The 23,226-nt window shown below is 44.5% G+C and overlaps 1 protein-coding gene across 1 annotated transcript in view; it reads right to left on the bottom strand.

Annotated features, from left to right (window-relative positions):
• The window catches only part of med13a (mediator complex subunit 13a), a 71,969-nt gene that overhangs the window by 13,565 nt on the left and 35,178 nt on the right, over window positions 1-23,226 (bottom strand). The window contains exons 4-15 of the mRNA XM_070843153.1: window positions 20,519-20,664; window positions 15,500-15,700; window positions 15,203-15,397; window positions 14,936-15,098; window positions 13,439-13,549; window positions 10,698-11,453; window positions 8,962-9,178; window positions 5,967-5,997; window positions 5,339-5,460; window positions 4,907-4,997; window positions 2,974-3,185; window positions 2,033-2,229 (exon numbers count right to left, since the gene is read on the bottom strand). Of these exons, the coding sequence (XP_070699254.1) occupies window positions 2,033-2,229; window positions 2,974-3,185; window positions 4,907-4,997; window positions 5,339-5,460; window positions 5,967-5,997; window positions 8,962-9,178; window positions 10,698-11,453; window positions 13,439-13,549; window positions 14,936-15,098; window positions 15,203-15,397; window positions 15,500-15,700; window positions 20,519-20,664 (2,442 nt within the window). The remainder of the gene's footprint in view (window positions 1-2,032; window positions 2,230-2,973; window positions 3,186-4,906; window positions 4,998-5,338; window positions 5,461-5,966; window positions 5,998-8,961; window positions 9,179-10,697; window positions 11,454-13,438; window positions 13,550-14,935; window positions 15,099-15,202; window positions 15,398-15,499; window positions 15,701-20,518; window positions 20,665-23,226) is intronic.

The following is a 23,226-nucleotide window of genomic DNA, read 5'->3' as shown; positions in this document are numbered from 1 at the left end:
CTAGAGATTATGCCCTGCACTTGAAAACAGAACATACTTATTTTACTAAGAGCCAGAACAGCAATGAGTACATTGCTTCAAATAACCACATACTGAGCTCCAACTGTCTCGCTGTGTTTGTAAAGACAGTTCTAGTAATAAGGCAGTAGGGCATGACCACATTCACAACAATAAGAAATGCAGTGAGGGCTTAGACTGCACACATGTTTACACATGAGAGAACAAGAATGCCGGAGAGAGAGAACGAGAAACGGGTAGCGATAAGAAGCAGTGGGAGAGAAAAAGACATTCAATAAACATTTCAATGAGTGTCTCTCTGAGGTAAGGTTTATTTTTGGGCTGGCGAGCAACAGTGAGGAAGCAGGCGGAGAGACAGAGCGTATGAAAGAGCAGGAGAGAGGAGGAGAGGAAGGGAGAGAGAGAGAGGGAGGAAGGGTGAGCACATCATGTCCCTCGCTGTATGTGGGGAACAACTCCTGGCACAGACCCATTAGAAGGAAGTCCCAGAACAACTCTCTGTTCCTGCAGCCAGGGCACGTTCGAGATGCCATGCAGACACGAAGGCAGCACGAACACAACATTATAAGATCTTTTCCAATGACTCTTTGGACAGTGGCCAAGCTAACTCAAGTGCAAAGCTCTCCCTCACTGCACAGTCCACCTTAACAAGCCTCACATTACACACTTAAAAAAACTGAAATGAAAATAATGAGCCCTCCTCATATTAAAAGTATTTAAATGTTACCACCTTTGTTTCTTGCTCTGCTCTACATTTCCTGTCATGCTCCAGTGTACTCTAATACAAATGTTAATAATCATCAGGGAAAAAATATAGCCCCACAGTTGCAATTAGCTCTGTTGCACAAAGAATGAATGTAAAAGTCAGTCTACATTTCCATCTAAGCCCAAACCTGCTGGATATATGCTGACAGCTCACTTTGCAGTCAAGAGCAACACATTTTAATTCAAAACATTTCCAGTCCCAACCATACCTGAGGAAGTGCTTTGGCATTTGCTTCAGGGCAATATATTAGTGCAGGGTTTGCATTCTTGTTTGAAATTTAATGGTTTGTACTTCATTTTATGCAACACAATTCAGTCAAACAGTCAGTAAGAGCGACATTGTTAAACGATGATGTAAGAAGGGCATCATGCTGAAAGTTTCTGCTCTGAGTAGCAAGATTAGATACGGATCAATGAACCTGAGCCTACCAGATTTCATGTTCCCTGGTCAATGCAACACATAGTATAATACATTTAAGTCCATATAATGTAATAAGGGTTGACTGCCCTGATTACAGAGAAGCAAAAAAAAAAATCAATAGAATAAAAGAAGACGTGTTTGGGGAATTTTCTGATGTGAAATTCCATATGTGCGCACGCCACAGTGTGGCCTTGTGTAGTTAAGGCGAACGGTGACAGACATACTAGAGACTCCAAGCTGCTTTGAGCAGTGAGGTGGCATGAAGCCGCTACAGGGGCCCATCCCACCACTACAGTGATAATCCTCATCTTCAACCAAGAGGGCATTTTACACTCATTTCCCCGCTCCGCCTGAGGCAGCCATGCATGGGAAATTGAGCTGCCTGCTAAGGGGGCGTCCGGGGAGAGACCAGAGGGTGTGTGTGGACAGAGAGGAAGCAGAGTATGAGTATATGCTTCCTTGCACACAAAAACGCAAGACAGCCAGCACAGCGCTGGCATTTCTTCAGCAAGTTTAGATTAGAATGCCTCAGTAACCTTTTGCCCAGATCATCATGATAAATTATTTTGAAACAAGCACAGAATTAAGGCATGAAAAGGAGTGTCAGCAAGGCCCCGCACTGACACCACTGTGAATCACTTGATGTGCTTCAGTTAAGCTGTAAGTTAAGTGCATCACATAGTGACTTGCATGGTACTGCACAGTTGTAGAGCTATTCTCATACTAAAGATCTCAGCTGTGTGATAACAGCAACACTTGAGGACGTCCCTGAAGATGACAAAGGCCCACTCTGTGAAAAGCTCAGTGAATAGCACCACAGTGGCACACCTGTCCTTGTTGAGGAAGGTCATGACAGGCACGGGGTTGAGCATCTCTCTGCCCATGGTCCAGCTCGGTCGGTAGATGCAGTCCTCTGGTATTTTCATAGGTGGGAGACACTGGCTGGGCAATGTCTTCAGAGGAGCGAACATGGAGCAGCCTACGAACGCCTGGCACAGCTCTGGCTTGTACACAAATGAATAGTCCTACAAGAGAGGATAAGGCATTGTAAGGCAGAAAAATAATTAAGTCTTTGCAGATAGAATCTGTTTTTGTTTCCTGTCCGCTGGAAAAGTAATGACCCAGGGAAACAGGATGAACAGCGAGCTCAACAATGTGAATACCACATTGCAAACAGGATGAACAAATAACCTCATACAAAGGATAAATTAGACTTTGCTACCTCACAGTACCACAGACAAAACCATATAGCACCTTGATCTCAGTAACTCAAAGTGCATTACTCGTACCTCACAGGGTCTAAACTGAAAACATCAATTTTAGAATTAAAACATGTAGCAGAGAATGAAACATGACGCATGCAGTGACATCATCTACTCTGTTCTGGTGATTCATAGTCAGCTAAAATTGTGCCAAAATAGCTATTAGCAGTTCTTGTTTGCACTTACAAAAAACTATCACTGCTTAACTTTTAATACTGTAGACACCTGATGATTCTCAGGCAAGTTCTGTGTCATCACATCATCCGCAGGCCTACAGAACTAGAAGGGATTTAGTGTGTTGCTCATGGGCACTAACATGGGGAATCATCCCTATATTGCTGACCTGAAGGGCAGCCTCTCACCATGTGGCCACCCAGTCACCTCAAAGTGAGCAGGGTGAAGAACACATATCCACCAATTATTGTTCGCTTTGACGTCCGCTGCCTCAGTCAGTTGTAATTGACACTGCAATAGCTCCTGACAGATTTACACTGAGTCTAGACCCACCTTGATCTCAGATGGCTTGGGGCTGCAGAAGCTCTCCTCCACCTCAATCTTGAAGTGACCTGCAAGAGATGAGGTGCCGTCCAGCATGGTCATGCACGGAGGTGCCTCCATGCTGCCGTACTCCTTGCTGCACATGTTCATGGGTGAGTAGCCCATGATGTGCTGTTCTAGGGAGGGAGGCGTGGGAAACATCTGGTGCAGGTCTGCTGAACCTGGAGGGAGGCAGACACAAAGAGCCCATCAGAATATGACTGACTTGGATTACAAGGTGAGTGAAGAGGAACTAGTGTAGAAGGTAAGTCAAAAGTCTACTCCTACACCATTGCCCTTATCGTACAGCTTACACTGCTAAACATGCTAATAATGAGATAAACTTAATTACATTTTTGTTTTTATCTTAATCACCCTATACACAGCACTTTGAGACACAGATAACAATTATGTGGGTGATTTCACAATGTAAGCTGTTTGTTACTACTGCTTCTGTCAAGATGCTCGCTGATGTACGTCTTCTTGTTCTGCATCCAAATATGACAAGCAGCTGTCTTTATAGGCAGCTACCATGTAAATATAAAACAGATGAATACGTATTAGCCATGCTAATAGGCATCTGACAGGCATCTCGCCCACCAGTGATGAAATGTTTACATAGTTTGTCACAGTTATCTTGGCACGTTCGCTCACGTTTGCTTTCTTCCTATATTAGTGAGACTACTTACAGCAGCCAGCAGAGCTGTTTATGTGAAGTTGGAAGGTGGCTAAAAGCAGGAGCTCCTTCTTTTTGCGTCGCTATCATTTTCACAAGATAATTACACTTTTAAACTGGAACGACAGGCTTCCTGGTAAAGATCTGTATGCACTCAGTTTATTAGATTCAACTGTACGGTCATTATGGAGGACATCATTTGTGGTGTTATTGAACTGTATTGCATTATACAGGGAGGTGTTTCTGGAGTTTTGGCTACCCTCATGGATATAAATGGGATGGACAAAATAATAGAAACACCTGCCAGTACACCACTCAACAACACCACCAACTGCACCCTCCAAAATGACCATACAGTTGAATCTACACCTCCCTAAAAAACAAAAACTTAACATTGCAACCTTCATGAAGGTAGATCTATCGCAGGCCTGTTGCATTAGACTGCATTAGCTTTAGCTAGTTGCACCTAATAAACTGGCACGTGAGTGTATACCTAAGTAGACAGAGCCAGAGACTGAGTGGGGAATATCCAAGGCCTCAAACACTTGAACCATTTTGGCAATTGCCCAATATAAAACACAATTCATGGTAAAAGGGCCGATTCTATGACTGTACAGTATTGTTCATAAAACTAAAGCAAAACGGTTGATCTGAGACCAATTTGCTTCACAGTAAAATATAGTGTCCTTAAATTCTCTTTAGCTCTACATTACAGTGTCCCTGAGCTCAACCCTTGGAATAAAGAACTACATGAAAAGAAAAAAATCACAGAAAATACTGTGCAGTACAGTTGTGTTCAAGGCAACGCTCTAGTGTTAGCACAGACGCCCGCTGTAGAATAACAAAGGAGACACCAGGACAGCAGCTGTACGCTAAACACTGATGCACTGTGAGGTTAATCACAGCCACAATCTCCACCACTAGGTGGCCGAGCCAAGGATGAGCTGCAATTATGATTTAATATTAGAGGTCTTAGTTTTAATTAGTGGATTTAAAGCATATGATGCCTTTTCACTTAGGTGAAAATGAGCGGGGGGAATACTTTTAAAACTGAAGTGACTTCTGGCAAAATGTCAGTGTATCATTCTGACTTTTTAAGGAGGCACACAGGGATGACAAATCTGATTCTAGATTAACACTTGAGGTAAATCCATCCTTGTAGTTTAGGGAGACACGGGACATCAGTGTTCAGGGAAAAGATGGAGAGAGAGATGTAGAGATACATACTAATGCAGGATACAGGGTCCAAAGTGGATGGCTTTGGTTCCTTGCCGCCAAATTTCTCATCCGTTCCATTCACCGGTCGTCTGGAACCAGGCTGTGGACAAGAAAAGAAGTGATTTAGCACCAAAGTAACTCAAAGCATCAGTTAATAACACAGCTCCAAATTCACTGTTATATTTGTCACACTTAAGGAGCCTGCAAGTCAGAACGTTCATGACGACTTCTTAGAGTAACTGCAGTGGGTAGTGAGAACTGTCAGCTGATGACGGGCTGAGTGAAGACTGTGCCCTGGCCCAAGAATGCCAGTGCAAACACAAACACATGCACAAACACACAAACACAAACACGCACAGACACACACACACGCATACTGTGCCAGACCACGCTCCGTGTAATGAGATTTTCATTGCAGTGTGAGCCAAGGTCTGTACTAACCGGCAGATCATCCTCGTCCGAGTTGAAGAGGTTGTCCAGGTCGTTGATGGACACCACCAGGTCTGTTTCGTGGATCAGGCTGGTGGAAGCCATGCGGTTGTGAGCTGCCGCCCGCTGAGCATCTGCACAGACACACTTACTGTTAATACTAAAGTATCTCAGTTCTCCAGCACCCAAAATCTACCTCGTACACCAGAACTATAAGCCAGTGAAAGGCACAAATCTTGATTCGAGTCATGATTGTTCATGCTAACGGACTACCTTTCTATTCAAGCAATTCAAGAAGCAGATTTTCATCTAAATTCAATTTTGGAAGAGCTAATGGCATAACAAATCTGTTAAGTAAGATTTAGATTTAAAACAATTGGGAATGAATGTTCCTTATTGGGTGAATGAATGTAGTTTCTCTGTTGATATGTTGGGAACATTAATTGAAAGTGTAACTGACAAGTTTCATTTGATGTGCTCACTCTCCAGATATCAATACACACCAAGATACACCATGTACCCTTTGGACTCACTGTCGAGGCCTTCTGAGGGTGGCAGTACGACTTTATGTATTTGTGTGGCAGCAGCCAAGTCACAGAAAAAGCCAAGGAGGTTGTTATGAAAGAAAGAGGCTCCTTACCATCTGATGGACCTGCCCCTCCTTCTTCACCCTGTGAGGAAAAAGAAAGATGAGGAGGTTACAAGAAGGAACGGGAAAAAAAAACACACACCCACCCACCCAATGCAACCAGAGAGATCAAGCAGTGAATGTTTGATCAAAGGAAGCTCTGAATGTATAGTGCAGACAGATATATTGTTTATAATAATATGACAGTAATCCCAAGTCAATTCTTGTCATTAATGAGGGCCTGTGGCAGAGCATAGTTAATATGAGGATGTGTGAAATCATTTGAGTCCGTAACTATACCAGACCAGAGCTGGGATAAATCACAGAACAGGGAAACGCAGAAAAAAATATTGAAAAATATCGAGCAGACAGACTGAACTTACAAAAAAGGGGCTCTTTTTTCCCCCAATGAAGGCAAAAACAATAAGTAAGAATAAGCAATAATAGTAATAATAAAAGAGAAAATTGGACAGAAACTGAAGAACAGAGAGGAAGGACTGCTTGACTGTGGCAAATGAGTTTTCCAGTGTGGATCAGAGTGAAATCATGATCCAAGGAATGGCCTCTTAGGCTCCCACCCAGACATCAATATGGGGAGGGCTGGCCTTCCGTGTGTGTGTGTGTGTGTGTGTGTGTGTGTGTGTGTGTGTGTGTTCTTATGACGGGTTGTGTGTACACTGTGTGCTGAGCAGTTCTAGCTGGGGAACAGGAATGTTATGTCCTGGCCATTGATTTCATTACGCTCCAGGGCTTTTCTCTGAGTAACACAGACTCTAATCTGTCTCCCTTAAAGGACCAATCCACAGCAGTGCACAACATCCAGACCAAGGACACAATCTATAGGTGCTAATGATGCCTTAACCCCATATCAATAACCTGGCCTTGGGTGGGAAAGTGTGCATGTGTTGAGTGTTTACATATTGCAAAAGCTTGTTTGACTCTAAAGCTGCCTGCATGAAAGCATTTCCTCGCGTTTTTCCTCCATTTCACTTAATTTCCTCGTTCATCTGAGGCTTTCTTTGTGCACTTCATTATTCAGCAGGCTCTGACATAGGCAAACTACTCCTGTGCATCAGTATGTTCATCAGATGATGCCAAGAAGTCTCTAGTTTGACGGTTTCTTCATCTGATCGCTGGAAATGCCCATGTAATCTTCACAATAGGTCTCTGCCCTCTGTAGTCAGCAATAAGTAAGTGGTTTAATAGTCTGTTGAGCAACTAATAAAGCTCCAAACGCACTCACAAAAAATGGTAAAATGGTCAGGAATATAACTGGAACCTAAAACTTCTTCTTCTTACTATTCTAAAGTCATCGATGGAGAGGAAATTCTCTGTGTACTTCAGGTCTATATTCCACATCAGCAAAGTAGGAGGTATATTATCTTGCAGCAACAATGAAAAAGACGCTAAAGGTAAAAAGCATCAAGGTATTATCCATCCAGCAAAAATCAGGGAGGAACACCCACACATATGTGGTGTGTGATGCACACACACACACACACACACACACACACCACATAAAGCAGACAGTGGAAGGGCTCCGTTGCACTGACAGCTCTTCGGGGACTCCTCACCCTTACATTCCAGCACAGACCAGGGGGATACGAGAGAAAGAAAATATTTGAGTGTGCTTTTTAAGCTTAATGGTTCAGTGAGCCAGGTTTGTTGCTGTGCATAGACTCCAGGCTGTGTGAAGCCTGATGCACACATGCAGCCAAGGAATGAATAAACACACACACTTTGAATCTCCCTTTCAATGCTGGGGGCGATCCGCAGCTAACAGGTGGCCCTTGTCTGGAGCCGGAGCCAACAAGCCCAGAGGCAGAGCGGAGGAACAAGGTGGGAAGGGAAAGGAGGGCAGGGGCAGATCAAATAGGAAAAACATTACAACTAAAAGGAAATTAGACAGACTAACTATTTGGTGTTCCTCTGGGCTCAGCTAACAATGGGGATTCAGGGATAGCTTCCTGTGCAGTTAGACTTGGGCAGAGCAGTGAAAGCGGATGTATGCGGAAAGCGGTCGCAGCGTTATTTTTAGTGCAGTATTGCTGACGATGGCCTATTTTCTACCTCGCCTGCTCCCTGATCTTAAAATCAGCCCCCTTGTCCCCTTTTTACCCCAGGCAACTAGTGAGGAAGGCATGGATGTAGCTGCTTCTTTCCATGCCACCTTTTAGGAAGGCTTCACACTGCTAGGCATTATTCAAACTGTCACTGTCTTTTTTGCATTAAATCCAACGGGGTGTGGCTGCAAACTGGAATCAAAGCACCCAACTTGGAAAAGGCACTGGGCATGGCCTATTCTAGACAGAGAGAGCTCAGAGTGTGGATGTGGATGTCGAGTTAGACAAAAACCAGAGGTAGCAGGGCTCTATAACTATCCCACCATAATACTAGCCACACTATTAGGTGAATAATCTAAGATGAATCATGATGCTTAATTGGTTTGTGTGTAGCAGTCTAAGACACGGCCAGACAGACGCCACTATGACATCATGTCCAGAATACTGTGCGACAGGATGGTCATTGTGAGGTTTAATTCAAGTCATTTCAACTGTAAAAATCACAGGTAAAAATGAAAAACATTGTCAGAAGTAGCATCAAGACAAAACAAATATAACATCTTAAACATATGGGTGCATCAAAACCAGTGCCATAAAAGAGCAGAGTATGTTCAAATGAGATGCATATGGCAGAGTAAAGAGCTGGAGTGAAACCCATGTTGTGGGAGATGCAATTTGATGTTTGAAAATTGTACAAAGGTAATGTTTGCCAATACAGAAAGGTACTGCAGTTTGTTGTTATGGAAACAAGGTCCAAGACCTGCTTTCAATTTATCTGTATGCCCATGTAGGACAGCACATAACAGTTGTATCATGACCTCTATCAAGAGTAAGTATAAGTAAGGGGGTCCGTTCAAACAGGAGGGTACGATACATCCATTAAATACTGCACGGCTTAGACAAGTGATACTTCAGTCCTCACTTGTCGCTTTGGCTTGCTTTACCTTTTGTTTCTTGCCTGGCTCGCGCTCCCCTCCTGCCTTATCCTTCTTGTTGGAGAATGTGAATTTGACATCTCCTTCCTCGAAGGCGTAGGGGTCCACCTCCGGCTCGTGATCTCCGTCGTTTATGGCAGCAGATAGGTACTGATTACTCCTGGCTCGGTACATCTGAACGCGTTCTTCAGACACCTTCAGGGGCCATTTAGATGTTGACATCACCCTGGGAAGATGGAAAAGCTGAGATGAGAGGATGCTGGAGCAACATGAGATAACCATCAAAGATTCACAGTTCACACGCAGCAGATGTGCCATTTAAAAATTTGCATTCTAAGAGCTACATTTCAATTACAGGCCTTTTAAAAAGAGCAGTCGGATCAGCTAACACACAACAGAGAGAAGAGTTGTGTGAGAGTAAAGAAGTAGAAAAGAATCACTCTCCGTTTTAAATTTTGGCAACAGGATCATTTCCTCAACGGCTCTGTTTTGGCCTGATGCTGGCTGATATCGTATGCAATAGTTTATCTGAAGAAACAGAAATGGCAGCCAATGCAAACGTTTCTGACAGCTGTCATGCAGCAGAACTGGATGCATCATGTTTGTTGTCAGACAATTACATTGGTAGCAGATTTATGGAAGGGTGGTGACTGCTCGTACACTTACAGACAGACAGACACATTTATCACTTGTTACTGTGACATGGCTTATCAAAATCTCTTATGTAGTTATGACTGTGGCCTACTTGTTCCATATATGTAACAAAACAGGGAGGGAGGGGGGGAGGGAAAAGAAGTAAACTATTGGCTGCTAGTCAGGAGAGGAGGGACTGACCCAACTTATGTGTTATCCCTCCCCTTCACTGTCTCCTATATTTCTCTGTACTTCTGTCCTCCCGTCATGCCTGTCCAGCTCTGATGTGAGGTGATGGTGTGCGGTGGCCTGGGCCAGAGATTAGCTGCCATTCAGAGCTGTGGCCGGGAGGATTACAGCTCACTAGAATAGCCCGTCCAAGCGGCTGGCCCCTTGGGATTGCATAACCCTGCCGATAATTCCCACAACGGCCACCCTACGGCCTGCTGGTCACTATGCCTGCCTTCACACTGGACAAGCCCCCTCGCTCTCTCTCCATCTGTGATCCTCTTCCTTGCTAGCAGCTCCTTCTCGGTGCAAGTCTCTCTGCGGTGTCTGCCAAACTGATAGCCAGCAGACTGTATTTCTTTCAGCTTCAACTATATTACAATAGCGGAGGATTTTACCTTCATCTTACCCTACCATTACTCTTCCTCTCTCCTCGCTCTGGTGTGTGTGTGTGTGTGTGTGTGTGTAGGAATCGATGAGCAGTGCTGGCCCTGCACATTGGTGATGTATGATGTCAAAAGGGCACATAGCAAGAGATTAACATGCTAAGCGCTATACCAAACATTCTGCAGCTGAGGGATGAGGGAGGGGGAGTGATGCGGGGGGGAGATCTGAGAGACAGAATGAGAAAGGGGGAGAAGGTGGGTTTTGCATCATTACTCTCTCAAAACAATTTTTCTAGACTATTGAAAGTGCTCCAAAGCGGCCCGGGGCCACTTTGTAACAGGGGAAAAGGTGGGAGGGCTGGGATGCCTAACTGCTTAGTCAGTGTGCAAATGGCTGAAGCCTTTATCCCTCTGTGTGTGTGTGTGTGTGTGGGTGAGTGAGAGGGGGAGAGAGAGAAGGCATTGAATAGTGATTGTTAATTGGCATGTGTCACTCACTCTGTGACTGACACCAGGTTGTCCTGTGATGCCGAGGCTTCGTCCCTCAGCTTGTCCCCTGGCAGCAGCGGTGTGGGCAGCTCGGCTTCTTTCCTGCGGGGTAGGTTGAATAACCGCCATGGTGCGTGGAAGCTGTCCTCCTCCAAGTTGACCGCTGCGCCCACATACACAGTGGGTTCAGGAGGCTCTGAGTAGCTCGAAGCTCCGGGGTGGGTGTGGGGGTGATGCGAGTGGAAGTGCTGATTCAGACCCTCTGGCCCTCCAGGCTCCTCGCCACCACCCTTCACCCCGACCAGGCAGGGCTCCGGTGGTGGCTGGTAAAAGTGTTGACTGTTGGGGGTTGAAGGGTTCTTCATGCCCTCCCCTGACTCCTCGCTACGCTCGCAGGGGTGGGGGCTAAGTGGTGGTGGTTGAGGTGAGTTGGCCTGTTCTGACGGCCCAGCATTGACTCCCCCACTGTGGAGCTGGGGGCCTTTTTGGATGGCGGACACATCCGCTGAGCGTATACTTGGGAATCTTCCCCCGTCCTGACCCCTCATGGTCAACCTTTGGCCAGCTGTTGCCTCCGTCTCTATTGAAGTGTCGTCGCTGGTCAGGCTGCGATGATGGAAGGGTGTCTGAGGTCTTTTCTGCTGTTTGTCACCTTTCTCTGGCTTCTCTCCACCAGCTTTGTGCTTGGTAGGAGGCTGGGAGGGCTGACCTGCTGACTGAGTTTGGCCTGGAGTGCTGCCTGTTCGCTGTTTCACCGATTTGTATCTACAGGGGAGAAGACAAACAGGGAAGTGCGGTGAGACGAGGAGGCACTGGTGACACTAAGCAAAACAGAAGCAGAGACAATATATCAAACCAGAAAGATGTGCAATGACAAATATTTCATTTTCTTGATGCACAGAGATCGTGTGCAGCTTAGCAAGCTCCCTCTAAACGGTCACGTGCTTCTCCTTTAGAAAAATAATTAACTTAATAACTCTCACCTGGAACATGGCAGCTCCGCTAATTCATCTCAAATCAATTAGCAGGCAGACACCAATTAAGTTGCATGAGTACAAGACTGCAACACCTAATCCAAAACTGTCACTGCGCACTCATAATTTTCTTTATCACTCGCACTCAAACTCATGACATGAACAAAATGCATCTTGTAAAAGCCTTTTTTCCAAAACATCTGAAAAGAAAATCAATAAAGCAAACAAACCACATGCTGTCAGTAGAGAATACATAATATCTCACTGAGGTTGATCACATGACGCATTACACTGAGCACAACATACTACCTGCTCTGAGAACAGATGACCCGGCCACAGCTTACCGAGCCATGCAGCTCACCTCCTCTCACCACTGCTACTGTCTGCCTCTGTGTGTCTCTAGCCTCTCCGTTGCTGGGACACCACTCAGCCTACTGCTGTGGTTACACATCAGGGTGTTGACGAGGACGCTGCGTCTCTTTAATAGCCAGGCTACTTGCATGTCCTGACAATTAGATGTTAAGATAAGCAGACACGCGGAAGGCTTCAATCTACAAAACAAAGCTAATGGCCATTAAAACTGGCAATGCACAGAGCTTCCTATTTCTGTGTCGCCAAAGTGCTGGGCGGCTTCCAACAAATTAACATGCTCCAGCTGACTGGCCCAATCCACTCTGCTCTCGTCTGCGGTCCAAGTCGACTCTCCACTCCCTAGGAGGAAAAAAGGCCTAGTGCAAAGGATTCCCCGATGGAAGTAGGCTCATACTTGCCAGGTTTCCACCAATCAAAACACACACTAAAAATAAGAGTTTAGATTATACTGGCTGATTAACCATGAATGGGAATTTTTTTTTTTCAGTTTAGTAGATTGGTTCAGACTCCCCCTGTGGAGGACAGTAAAGCTTCCCGGCAGTTCACTGAATGGACCTGCAGTGTGCAGTGGATGGCACAAGCTTGTGTTTACATGTACCCTTGTTAGTAAAGCAGCTGGTTGCAACTACGGTTGGCCGGGACAGACGACAAGCTGAAGGATGCAGGGGTGACAGCCGATTTGCGGTCCCAAAGACATTCATCAAATTAAAATATAATGAATAAGAAAATAAACTACTAATGAAATCAAGCTTTCCATGAGGCTGAATTTAGAAAATAGCAGAAAGAAACACAGGAACGCATAAGCATGCACAACAAACAAAGAATATCATTAACATCAAGGTGTCAGACACAGGGGAGGGGGTTCATGCTCTCTGTAACCTTTCCCTGTCTATGTCCTGACAATATGCATCAACTGTAGCTGTGGCCATCTGTCCCAGTAGATAAAAACGTCGGTGACATTTAAACAGATACATGTGAACTCGTTCGACTTGTGTTGTGCTCATTTATCAATGTTAGGAGCATGCAACACGCACACTCTCTTTTTACCACCACAGTATCCCTTAAGAGCTCCATCAGAGGTCAAACTATTCTTTCTCCCTCAAATTATTCCCATCAGTGCAGGAATAAAAATGTCTGACTTACAGAAACACACAGTCCTGCAGAGGTTTCAGCCCCGGCACGGCTGTCATTTAGACAAAATAGTGATAAATTGAAAAATATGAAGAATAATATCCTTGTCAAAGTCTAGACCTGCACACATTCTGCTGACTATGGCCCCCTGTGCCGGTGTTCAAAGCTCCGCAGACTCTGAATAACCTCTTTAAAATGTCTTTGAACGCACACATATGAGCAGTGCCTGCACATGTATGCCTGTACTGCACTTCCATGTGGAAAGTGACTGACCTCGAACAGCTGCAATACGACCTCTGTGAATGCTCCACAAAGTCCCAGGCTCCCACTTTCTCAGTCAGCTCCTCCTCACAGGTACCATTGGTTGCGGCTGGGAACTTCCGCCTGGGGAGGGGAAGAAACAATTATTTTCACCCTCAGCTCTTTTCGTACAGCATTATTCATGTGAAGAGACCCATCCTCCTCTTTCATATAATTTCTGAAACACAAATCCTAAAATAATGACACAAATCCTGACAAGTGCACAGCCCTTCTCATGTTCCTTTGGTATACAGTGGCGAATGGTAAAAGATTTGTGCTGAGGCTGATTTCATCGCCCTGCTTGGAGCAATAATATTTTGGCTGACAAGCCAACAGCTAACTCCAGCCGACATTCTGTGCTTGGTCAAGGGGGAACAGATCCCCGGCTGCTCCCAATGTGTCAGATTCACTGATGGTGAATAGCACAAAAGACTGTGGGACAACATTTTAATTACTAGTAATCGTTATTTCCATCTAGGATTGTTTTTGTATTTCTGTATTATTTATGCGTGAATAATCAAGCATTATAGAAAAGGGACACTATTATAGGATATTTAGTACATTTATGACAGAAGTGCAGTCAGAGGGTGCAGGAAAATACCACCAAAAGGCAACAGTGTCGTCAAAGATACGGGCCAGAGAAAGGGTCTGTGCAGGGGGGGGAGGAGGAGGAACAGAAAACTGCACAAATAACACATCATTCAAATTTTACCAAAAAGGACTAATCAAGCATGACGTCTGCTCCTGTGTCGGGCCTTCAAACAGTTAAAGATGTTGGGTTAAGTGAATTGTTTTAATCTGAAAATGAAACTTCCAACTCTTCAAGAGTGCTTAAACACTGCCACACGACCACGCTCGTCTTTACTCGGCTTGACAGAACAACAACCTATGAGTGCTCATAAAAAATAAAAAATAAAGTACAGTCAGGAGAGGCTGACTGGTTCTCTCACTGAAACGAAAGAGTCAGCAAAAGGTCTGAGCACACTGTTGGTGATTTTACAGTGCTGTAAAGATGTGGAGGTGAACGGACACTTTTATGGAGGTTGTTTTGGTGTCTTATTTGTATCACTTGTGTGCTTGATTTACATAAACTACAACCCTCCCACACATAATATCTCAGCGTCTCAGCCATTGTTGATCGGAACCTATTTGTGCACAGAGATGATGGTATTGACCAGTGGCCAGAGGGTTTGCTCTTTAACCACTCACTCAGCCACATAGAGTAAATGAGAATGTACACTTTCTAATACCATGTGCCACATTCAAACACCGACAGAAAATCACACCTTGGACTTGTAACAAGTCCTCATTCACTGTCTGATATTTTCCTAGATACAGGAAACTCTCACAGCCTCTTATCTACAGCTGCACCAATCAATACACAAAGAAAATCTTTTGGGTTGTGGCAATTTTCATTTATAGCATAGATAATCCATCTGTGCTACTTTCCAGAGACAATAACAGACTTACTTGTTCTGGGCTCGGTTGATATTGCACTCTTGCCAGACGCGCTCCACCACCTGACTGGCTAACCGGCGTGGAATCTTGCCTCCATGGTAACTTGTTCTGTCCACGCTGAATGCGTCAGACGACGAAGGCATCTTAACCCACTTCTGGGCCGAGTGAGAATCCACTAGAGAGGGAAAGAGCAAGTTCAACAAAGGTGACCAAGGTTTAACGAAACATATTGTCCTGTCTTCTATATGTAGAAATGTTCACTGTGCTGTTTAACACTACCTGTCTGTGCCTCCTCAGGCGACGTGGGAGGGGTGAGGGTCACCAAAGACATGGCGGGCTCTCGCTGGGAAGCAGGCACTTGGTGGCCACCCGAGTAGACGGCAGTGCAGTGGGAGGGCCCCACAGGGGCCACAACAGGGATGTCTGACTGGGGTACCAGCACAAGGCAGGCTGGGTACACCATCCGCACACCACCTGAACACAGATGGAGGCGGAAATTTAGGAACCTAAACCAGTCAAAACCAGAAAACCAACAGGTAATCTCAAGCTTCGTGATATATATGTTTTAAAACGGACCTACGAGGACCTCCACAGAGGCCAGAGAGTCATCCTCCCAGTCCATGTCCTCCACCTTGTCCTCCGACACACCCTCCTTGGCGCTGGGGCTGATGGGATAGAACTGGTTCCACTCCTCGATCAGCTTCTGGGTGGGTGGGTCTGACATCTTGAACGACTGGCCGGTCAGCGTACCGTTCAGGCCGAAAGGACTCAGGATCACTAGTCGAACGGAAAGGGTGTGAAAGAGAGGAGAGAAAGACATGACAGTGTTAGCATGAGGACATTCTCTTACCAGTTCCTCCTTCATTTCACATTTCCTGTCCTCTCTTTTTTCCTTCTTTCCATTGCTTCTCCTTTCAGCTTTATCCCTTTTCCTATCTTATATTTCGACACCCTCAAACAGCTTCCTTTTTTAAAAATCCCCAACAATTTTTTGCTCTTTTTGAACTTTTCATTCCACGGTCCTCATTCTTTCTCCTCTTCGGAAAGCTTAACTTCGAGCCTTAAGCCCTTGCTTCTCTCCTTCCTTTTCTTTCCACCACTCTTCCATCCTGTCCTTATCCTGCTCCTATCTTCGATCATTCCTTTCGGTCCTTCCTTATGCCCTTTTCGAAGTTTCTGGCCTTCACTTCACACCTTTCCTTTTTCTCTTCCTATTTTCACTCTTACAACAAACTAATTCTTCCTATCTTGATCATCTTCCCTGTCTTTCTTCTTCCATGTGCTTCTCTTGCCCTGTCATTTTACCATCTCCGGCGAATCAGCGGCGCTCTGACCTTTCCAGAGCACTGCTGGACCCAGCCGGTCCCGGCTGACTTGCCAAATACTTACAGAGCAATCCAGACGCCAATTATTGGCAAGCGGTGGCCTCTCAGAGCCCATAAACAGAGGCTTATAAAAAGGGCCACTCTTCGGCACACACACCCGACTGCACAGACAAATGGGAGTCACACACAGAGCCAATCAGTCTGCTTATAGAGCAGACCTACATCCATCAGAGAATGTAGATTGTACCATAAACTAACATGCATAATGCATACATATGAGCGCGGAAACCAAATGCATATCAACGTGACACGCAAATATACATACACACACAATCTGCCAGCTTGTTATGCATCTATTCTCTCTCTCTGCATGTATCATATGTTTGACTGTGGAGGGGGGGGGGTGTAGATGGCTCTACAAACAGACTGGCTGGCTGGCTGGCTGGCTGGGTGTGTGAGTGAGCATCAGTTAATGTCCCTCTCTACGTTCCTTTTCTAGTGTGTCATTACTGGAGTGGATGGCCTCTGTGCCCAGGTATTGATCCTGCGGCTGGACCAAAGATCGGCTTCCAGGATGGGAAAATGGCGGGAGACAACAGAAAGAAAGGAGAACAAAAAGGGAGATGAGATGCATCTGCAGTGTTTCACTGGACACCTTAGCAGTGATTTACCACCCAAATCTGGTAACACTTCAAGTCATAATTATTTACTGATAATCAGCCTCAGTGTTTACTGCTCACTTTCTTTATTAATGCAGTGACTGTAGTATCAATACAAACCAAACATTTCCTACAGCTACTGCTTAACATGAAAAGCGTTAGACTACATTTCCAGTGGCTGTTGTACAATAAAAGCCACGCTGGGTTTTGCCAATGTGTTTAACACCATGTACAACTCTGAGCACCATCTTTCATCAAAACAAGTCATTTTGGGCTTTTTCGTCAGATCAGTTTCAGTTTTTATTCCAAGACAGTGACACAACAAGTGGGAGCAGGTAGGTGAAGGACTGCAGGCTGCACTGTGTGGGAAACTACCCCACATTGAGTTGGTTTAGTTGTGCTGTGAACAGATACACCAGTCGCTCTTCTGTTGTGTTTCTGACAAAGCTGCTCCTCAAGGAGCGTTTGCTGTAGTGTTAAACCACACCTGTGGTTACCATGGTTACCACAGGTGTCAAATCAACCGGGACCAAAATTTTAAGGATCACAACTTTAAACGGGAGCGGTTAAAACTCACTGGTGTGACAGAAATGTCAAATGTACAGATCCAACACTTCCGGAGGCTTTAATGTAGTGTGGGGAAAGAGCACTGTTCAGCATTACCAAAGTTTGGTACTTAAAGAATGAAACGTAAAGCATGAAGCATGTTGTCTAGACACGATGTATCCAGGAAGCCCCGCAGAACAACGTTTCACCTCTGCCTGCAGAACATACTAGCTCAGCAAAAACCACCCCACAGAGGGAAGAACAAAAGGTTATTTATGTTGCAGTACACAACATCCATCTATGGTCGATCATATTAACCTAAATTAAATTCAACCACACGCCTTTTCCCTTTCATTTCTGCATTTCTTGCTGCACACACACTCCTAAGACCCGAGGCCAGTTGTGGACGAGATATCAAATTCAGCACAATTATGGAAATGGTTTACCGTTTTCCCCATCACCACCGCAGCGCACCCTCCCCTCCGTCCCTTCTGCCTCTCTCTCTCTGACTGTGAGTCTATCTCTGGCTCCCTGAAGACATGTCAAATGTGCTCAGATCAGTGTAATGGGCTGAGAGTTCATTACATTCACTCTGCGCCCTTTTATGAGGTCACATCCTGGAGAGGTCTGCCTGCCGGAGCGCTCTGCTGCACAGTAAACCAAGCTTGGCAGAGGTGAGGGGGAGCGAGGGGGAGGAGGAGATGGATGGATGAAGGGGGATGGAAGTCAGCCCTTCCTCGCCGCTATGCTTGGTTAGCCAGGAGGAAATGCACTGCGGCGGTGAAAACACACACCTGCGCGTTGACACACTGTACTCATACACTGTAGTACAAACGCACCATAGAGACACACGTTTGCTTCATTTGAACACACATAAACGGAAAATCAGTCGTTCTCAACATGAGGCGCGAGTACCTCCAGGGGTGTTCGGGGGTGTTTCCAGGGCATCCCATCAAAATGGGAATTAATATGATTTTAATAGCTCAATTTCAAGGTGATCCACAAGAATTGAGTATTCAGGCAATTTAACTGAAGCAACGTTATCTCACAATGGACAAAGAAGGAGGTGCAAGTGTGTCTGCTCACAAATTCACGTTCCTGAACTACATAACTAAGAAAACAGGAAGGATGATAATTGAGCAAGGGCAGGCACTCACTGACCAATAAAATGAGCCACGAGTAACTATCTCCTTGTTGGTGGCTAGGGAGCAATTTGATCATCCTAAATGACTAACAAAAGCCATCAACATCCCTGTAGGAATCCATACCCCAAGTTCCAATAATCATTTTATTTTTATCCAAGGCACTAGTCTTTAACAAGACAGGACATTATCACCTCCCTTCAGGAGAGGTCTAGAGGCAGTAAAGGGGTTGGCTATACAGGAATTGCTGTGGTGAATGGAGGAAGTGATCACTGCTATTACCCTGGAGGGGGTGTGTGAAGTGTGGAGGGCTGAATCACATCTATCCAACAATAGATGAGAAGGTAAAAGAGGGAAAGGATCAGGGCAAGTCCAGCTGCATAAAGCCTGATACATGTAGTCATGCAAAGCTTCTGATACAAACGCCAACTAGTGTGTGACACATGTTCGAAACGGTTTCAGAAACTCAACTGTTTCCTTCCCTTCTCAGAAATCACTGTATATTACAGTCATTACATCAACATCTGTGTGTGTGAGTGGAAAGGTAAGCAAACAATGGTTTTGGGATTACATTGTGTTTGCTTTAAGGTAGGGTGGTGAATTTGAAATATCATTAGGGAAACACGTTTTTAGAGCAACAGTATAATTTAAGTGACTGCAGAGGATTTTCTTTTTAACTGGCTGCAAGCCCATCTGTAATGAAAGACAGCCTGACAGAAGATTATTATAGGCATTATCATAGCTACAGGGCCCAACGCATTTTATTAACATATTTCACTTTTAATCAATCACTTTTAAAAATGACTTCTCACTATTACAGTCACATTGGGCATTTCAAATGTATGAGAAAATATCTCATATTTCACTTATTTATTTACATGAGTACACTCCACCTTATCTCCTTAGGGCAACAGGCTTGTTGCTTTGCTCGACAGCCTGATAGAGTTATTTTGAGCTGAAGGGGCTCCTTGAATCCTGAAGATTAACGTGTGTTTTAGAAGATGCCATTTCTTAGATTAATTTTTTTAGATTTTCTGGTGGTTAAATTGGCTTCCTGAGAGAAAAATAGCTGCAACATGCTCACTGCTGTTGTTGGTTGATAACTGTTTTATTGACCCTTGATAGCACATGTGCAACGACTAATCATTCAAAAACAAAGTTCAACCTATTTGGGGAAAACTTTTACAAGTTTTTCAACTTTAAGAATCTAAAAGCCAAATGTGCAGCATTCTTGTTCTTTTAAAGTGAATGCTGTAGCTCGGCAAAGCCAAGGAATGAACAATTGATTTTTATTCAAGTTTTTGACTCTGCTGCTGCTGTAGTGTCACCGAATTATGTTATAGTAAAAACATATTGACATTTCAAAATGTATGTTTACTAGGCAAAAGCATATTTGATCCTGCAGAGCTGCCCACATGCACAGGCATGTGTACAAACGTGCAAATATCAAGGGGCTCCTACTGAATTATGTCAGCTGATTACAGCCTTTTGTCTGACTTGAAGTAAAGAATTAAAAGGAAAATTTTCTTCCACAAAAATCACCTGACGTCTGTTTCGTCATATGCAATATTTCAGACACCAGTGATGAGATTTTAACAAAAACTTGAGGATAATGATCCTCAAGTGGAGTGCCGCTAACTAAGTGGCACTCCACCTGAGGATCAAATCAAAGTGACATGTTATAGAACAACACTGTTCATTTGTTTACCCAGCTGCTAGGCTACTGATCAGCTTTTTGGGAAAGGTGGGTATGCACCTTTACATTAATCTTACATATCAGGACGAGGTTACATCAGTTTTTGTTTCAAACTGTTCCAAAGGGGGTTGTCTAATTCACAAAGGGTGCAGAGTTTGCTGTTGGCATGTAACATGTTCGCCTCTGAATTTCACAAGAACGGCCCTGTGTAGTGGACCGAGACCAACCTTGGAAGGGGCTGGATGCTTGCTGAGCCAGAGTGAGGTGCTCCTCCGTCAGATGGTAGACAGGCTGGTGCTGGTTGATCTCCACACTAGTGCATACGTTGCTCTCACCGTGCAAGAAGAAGGTGAAGGCGCAGGATAGGTGCTCACTGTGGAGTGAAAGCAAGAGAGATGAGTCATTTGGTATCGCGCTACTTTAATATGCACCTTTGAATAGAAGTCCTGCTTGCAATGAATAAGTCCAATAGAGTGTGAGGAGGAGAAGTGACTGCTGTGGGTACAGGGAGCAGATCAAACAGCCTAGTTCATGTTCCGTTTCACAAAGAAAGAAAAAGAAGAGTTGGTAGGGAGAGGAAAAGTTGAGAGAGAAGATATGATTACAAAGGCCAGTGTTTTTCCTCAAAGGCTACAATGGAATCTCTCCTCTCACTCATATTCTACTTCAACATGACAGACCCTTGATAAGAAAGATGAAGGCAGAGATGGATACAAGGGAGTGAGAGAAGAGGGTACTACTAATGTGGGCACTCTCTGATGAGACAAAGATGCCTACATTTGACTATATCAAATTGTTCTGGTGAAGTCCAGCATAATGCTAAATAGTGATCCCTCCAATAAATGGGACATATAAAAGGTGGGAAATTTGAGTTTAGAGGCTTAAAACACAACCTGCACACTGATCCGGTTAACAATCAACACAGCGGTGCTCACAGGTGGTACGACAGCTACAACAGTTCTCTCTGTCTCTCTCTCTCTCCGTCTGTCTCTCTCTCTCTCACACACACACACACACACTCTTCTTCTTACAACAACGCCTGCCAGTGCCAGTCTGACCTCAACAGCACACAATAAAAGTGACAAGTTGAAGAAGAAACGGAAAAGCAAGGACGTGGCAGACAGAAGGAGATGGGGGCAGAGCAAAATGCAGACCATTGTCTGCGGGCTTTCCTCTCTCTTTCAGACTGGTCTCGTTCAAAACACACACCCGTTAACATGCACACATCACACACACGCAGAGAGAGACAGCGCAAGTGACGGATAACCAAATGAAAGAGGACGCTGTGAATCTGGAAGTGGATCAAAGAGGGTTGCCTCCTCCGAGGATTTGGTTAAGCAAATATCAGTCTTCTCTGTCTGTCGCTCTCTCTGGCACACCTACTCTGCAGAGGATTAAAGAGAAGGAGCGGAGAGAGGGAGAGCAAGGCAGATAGTGAGTGAGTGGAGAGAGAGAGAGAGAGAGAGAGCACTTCAAGAAGATAATACCACCTACATAGTGAAGAAATGCCCTAAGCCCCCCCAGAGCTTGACATTCATCTTATACTTCTTTTTTTCTGTCAAAATGAGGTGGTGCTAGTTAGTGAATGGCTGTGAATGTATCATACTCATATTCTACAGCTGGAAGCAACTAGGCTAATGAAGGTGAGTCAGAGCCAGAGAGAGACTTAGATATCCTGAGCAGTGCTGGATTTAGGACTGCTACAGTCAGGAAATTTCAGAATAGCTTCAGATGTTTTCAAGTCTGTCACAATACAATACTTAAGTGTCTGAATGTACAATGAAAGTGCTATTGCTCACTACAATCATCTTATTGTTTTTACTGACTGTCGAACAATCTCTTCCTAACATAACCACAATACAACTCTTTGTGGGCAATATCCACAGGCCTTGCCATGTAAAATAGTTTAGTTACTCTAAGGCTTCAGCAGGCTGAGTTACCGGCCATTCAGACGGTGCATTCTGCAGTTTGGCAACAGCTAATATGTGACTGCTGTGGTCTGAATTAAGTCTTACCAGATAATGTTGCATTTGGCTTGATTTGTCTGTTTCTGGCCTGAGATGAATTTAGGAATTCATAACTTAGCATACCCCTGAAAAAACATCAGAACCATTAATAGGAATCCAAAAAAAAGTCATGAAAAAAGGCACGCAGGCCACATTAGTTTGTGGAGCACACCGACACTGAAACTGTCAGCTGTCTTGCCTTCTGCAGCCTCTGACTGATTTTTCAGATTCCAAGCCTATTTACAGTATCATCCAATCCTCCAAATGCTTTATAATTGTGCTACGAAGATTACATCAAGTAATTAAATTTTTATTCACAATGATAGTGAAAATTTCAGACTAGACTGCCAGATAATCTTACAAAACAAGCTCATGTTTCATGTCAACAAATATTAATTTCAGTTTATACATGGAAAGAAAGGACGTTTTTAGTTCCCATACTGTAGATTAGCTGAAGTCCAAATGTGTGATGGTTACATTCAGTTTTTATGCTTCCTGATGAAAAATATGTATTAAGCGTTACTTATTATAATATGCATTTCTGTGAGCCTTGAGCTTCATTTGTTTCTTTTAAAAGATTTTTTGCAGATAGTTTTAAGAAATGAAGCTGTGCATTTATGTCTGCAGCATCTGCTTTCTATTTTGCATACCAACAGGTAACGCTGAGAGCAAAGACACCTTTGTTTGTGTATCACGACTGCTCCAGTGCTGGAGTAGTAGATTACACAAGGCTCCTTTGACTGCAGTGTACAACTAAGGTGTGTGTGTGTGTGTGTGTGTGTGTGTGTGTGTGTGTTGTGTAAAACACCCTCCAGTCCTGGGGCATGGCATGTCACCCAAACACCTGGAGGGTGTGTGAGAAACAGCAAGTAGAAAAATAAAGATGGGGGTTAGAACGGCAGCCAGGCGTGAGTCCTCCTCATTAGCAC

This window comes from Pempheris klunzingeri, chromosome 14 (assembly GCF_042242105.1).
Source record: "Pempheris klunzingeri isolate RE-2024b chromosome 14, fPemKlu1.hap1, whole genome shotgun sequence".
Taxonomy (NCBI): Eukaryota; Metazoa; Chordata; class Actinopteri; order Acropomatiformes; family Pempheridae; genus Pempheris; species Pempheris klunzingeri.
The sequence above is the reverse complement of the archived record's forward strand: the minus strand, read 5'-3'. Positions and strand labels throughout refer to the sequence as shown.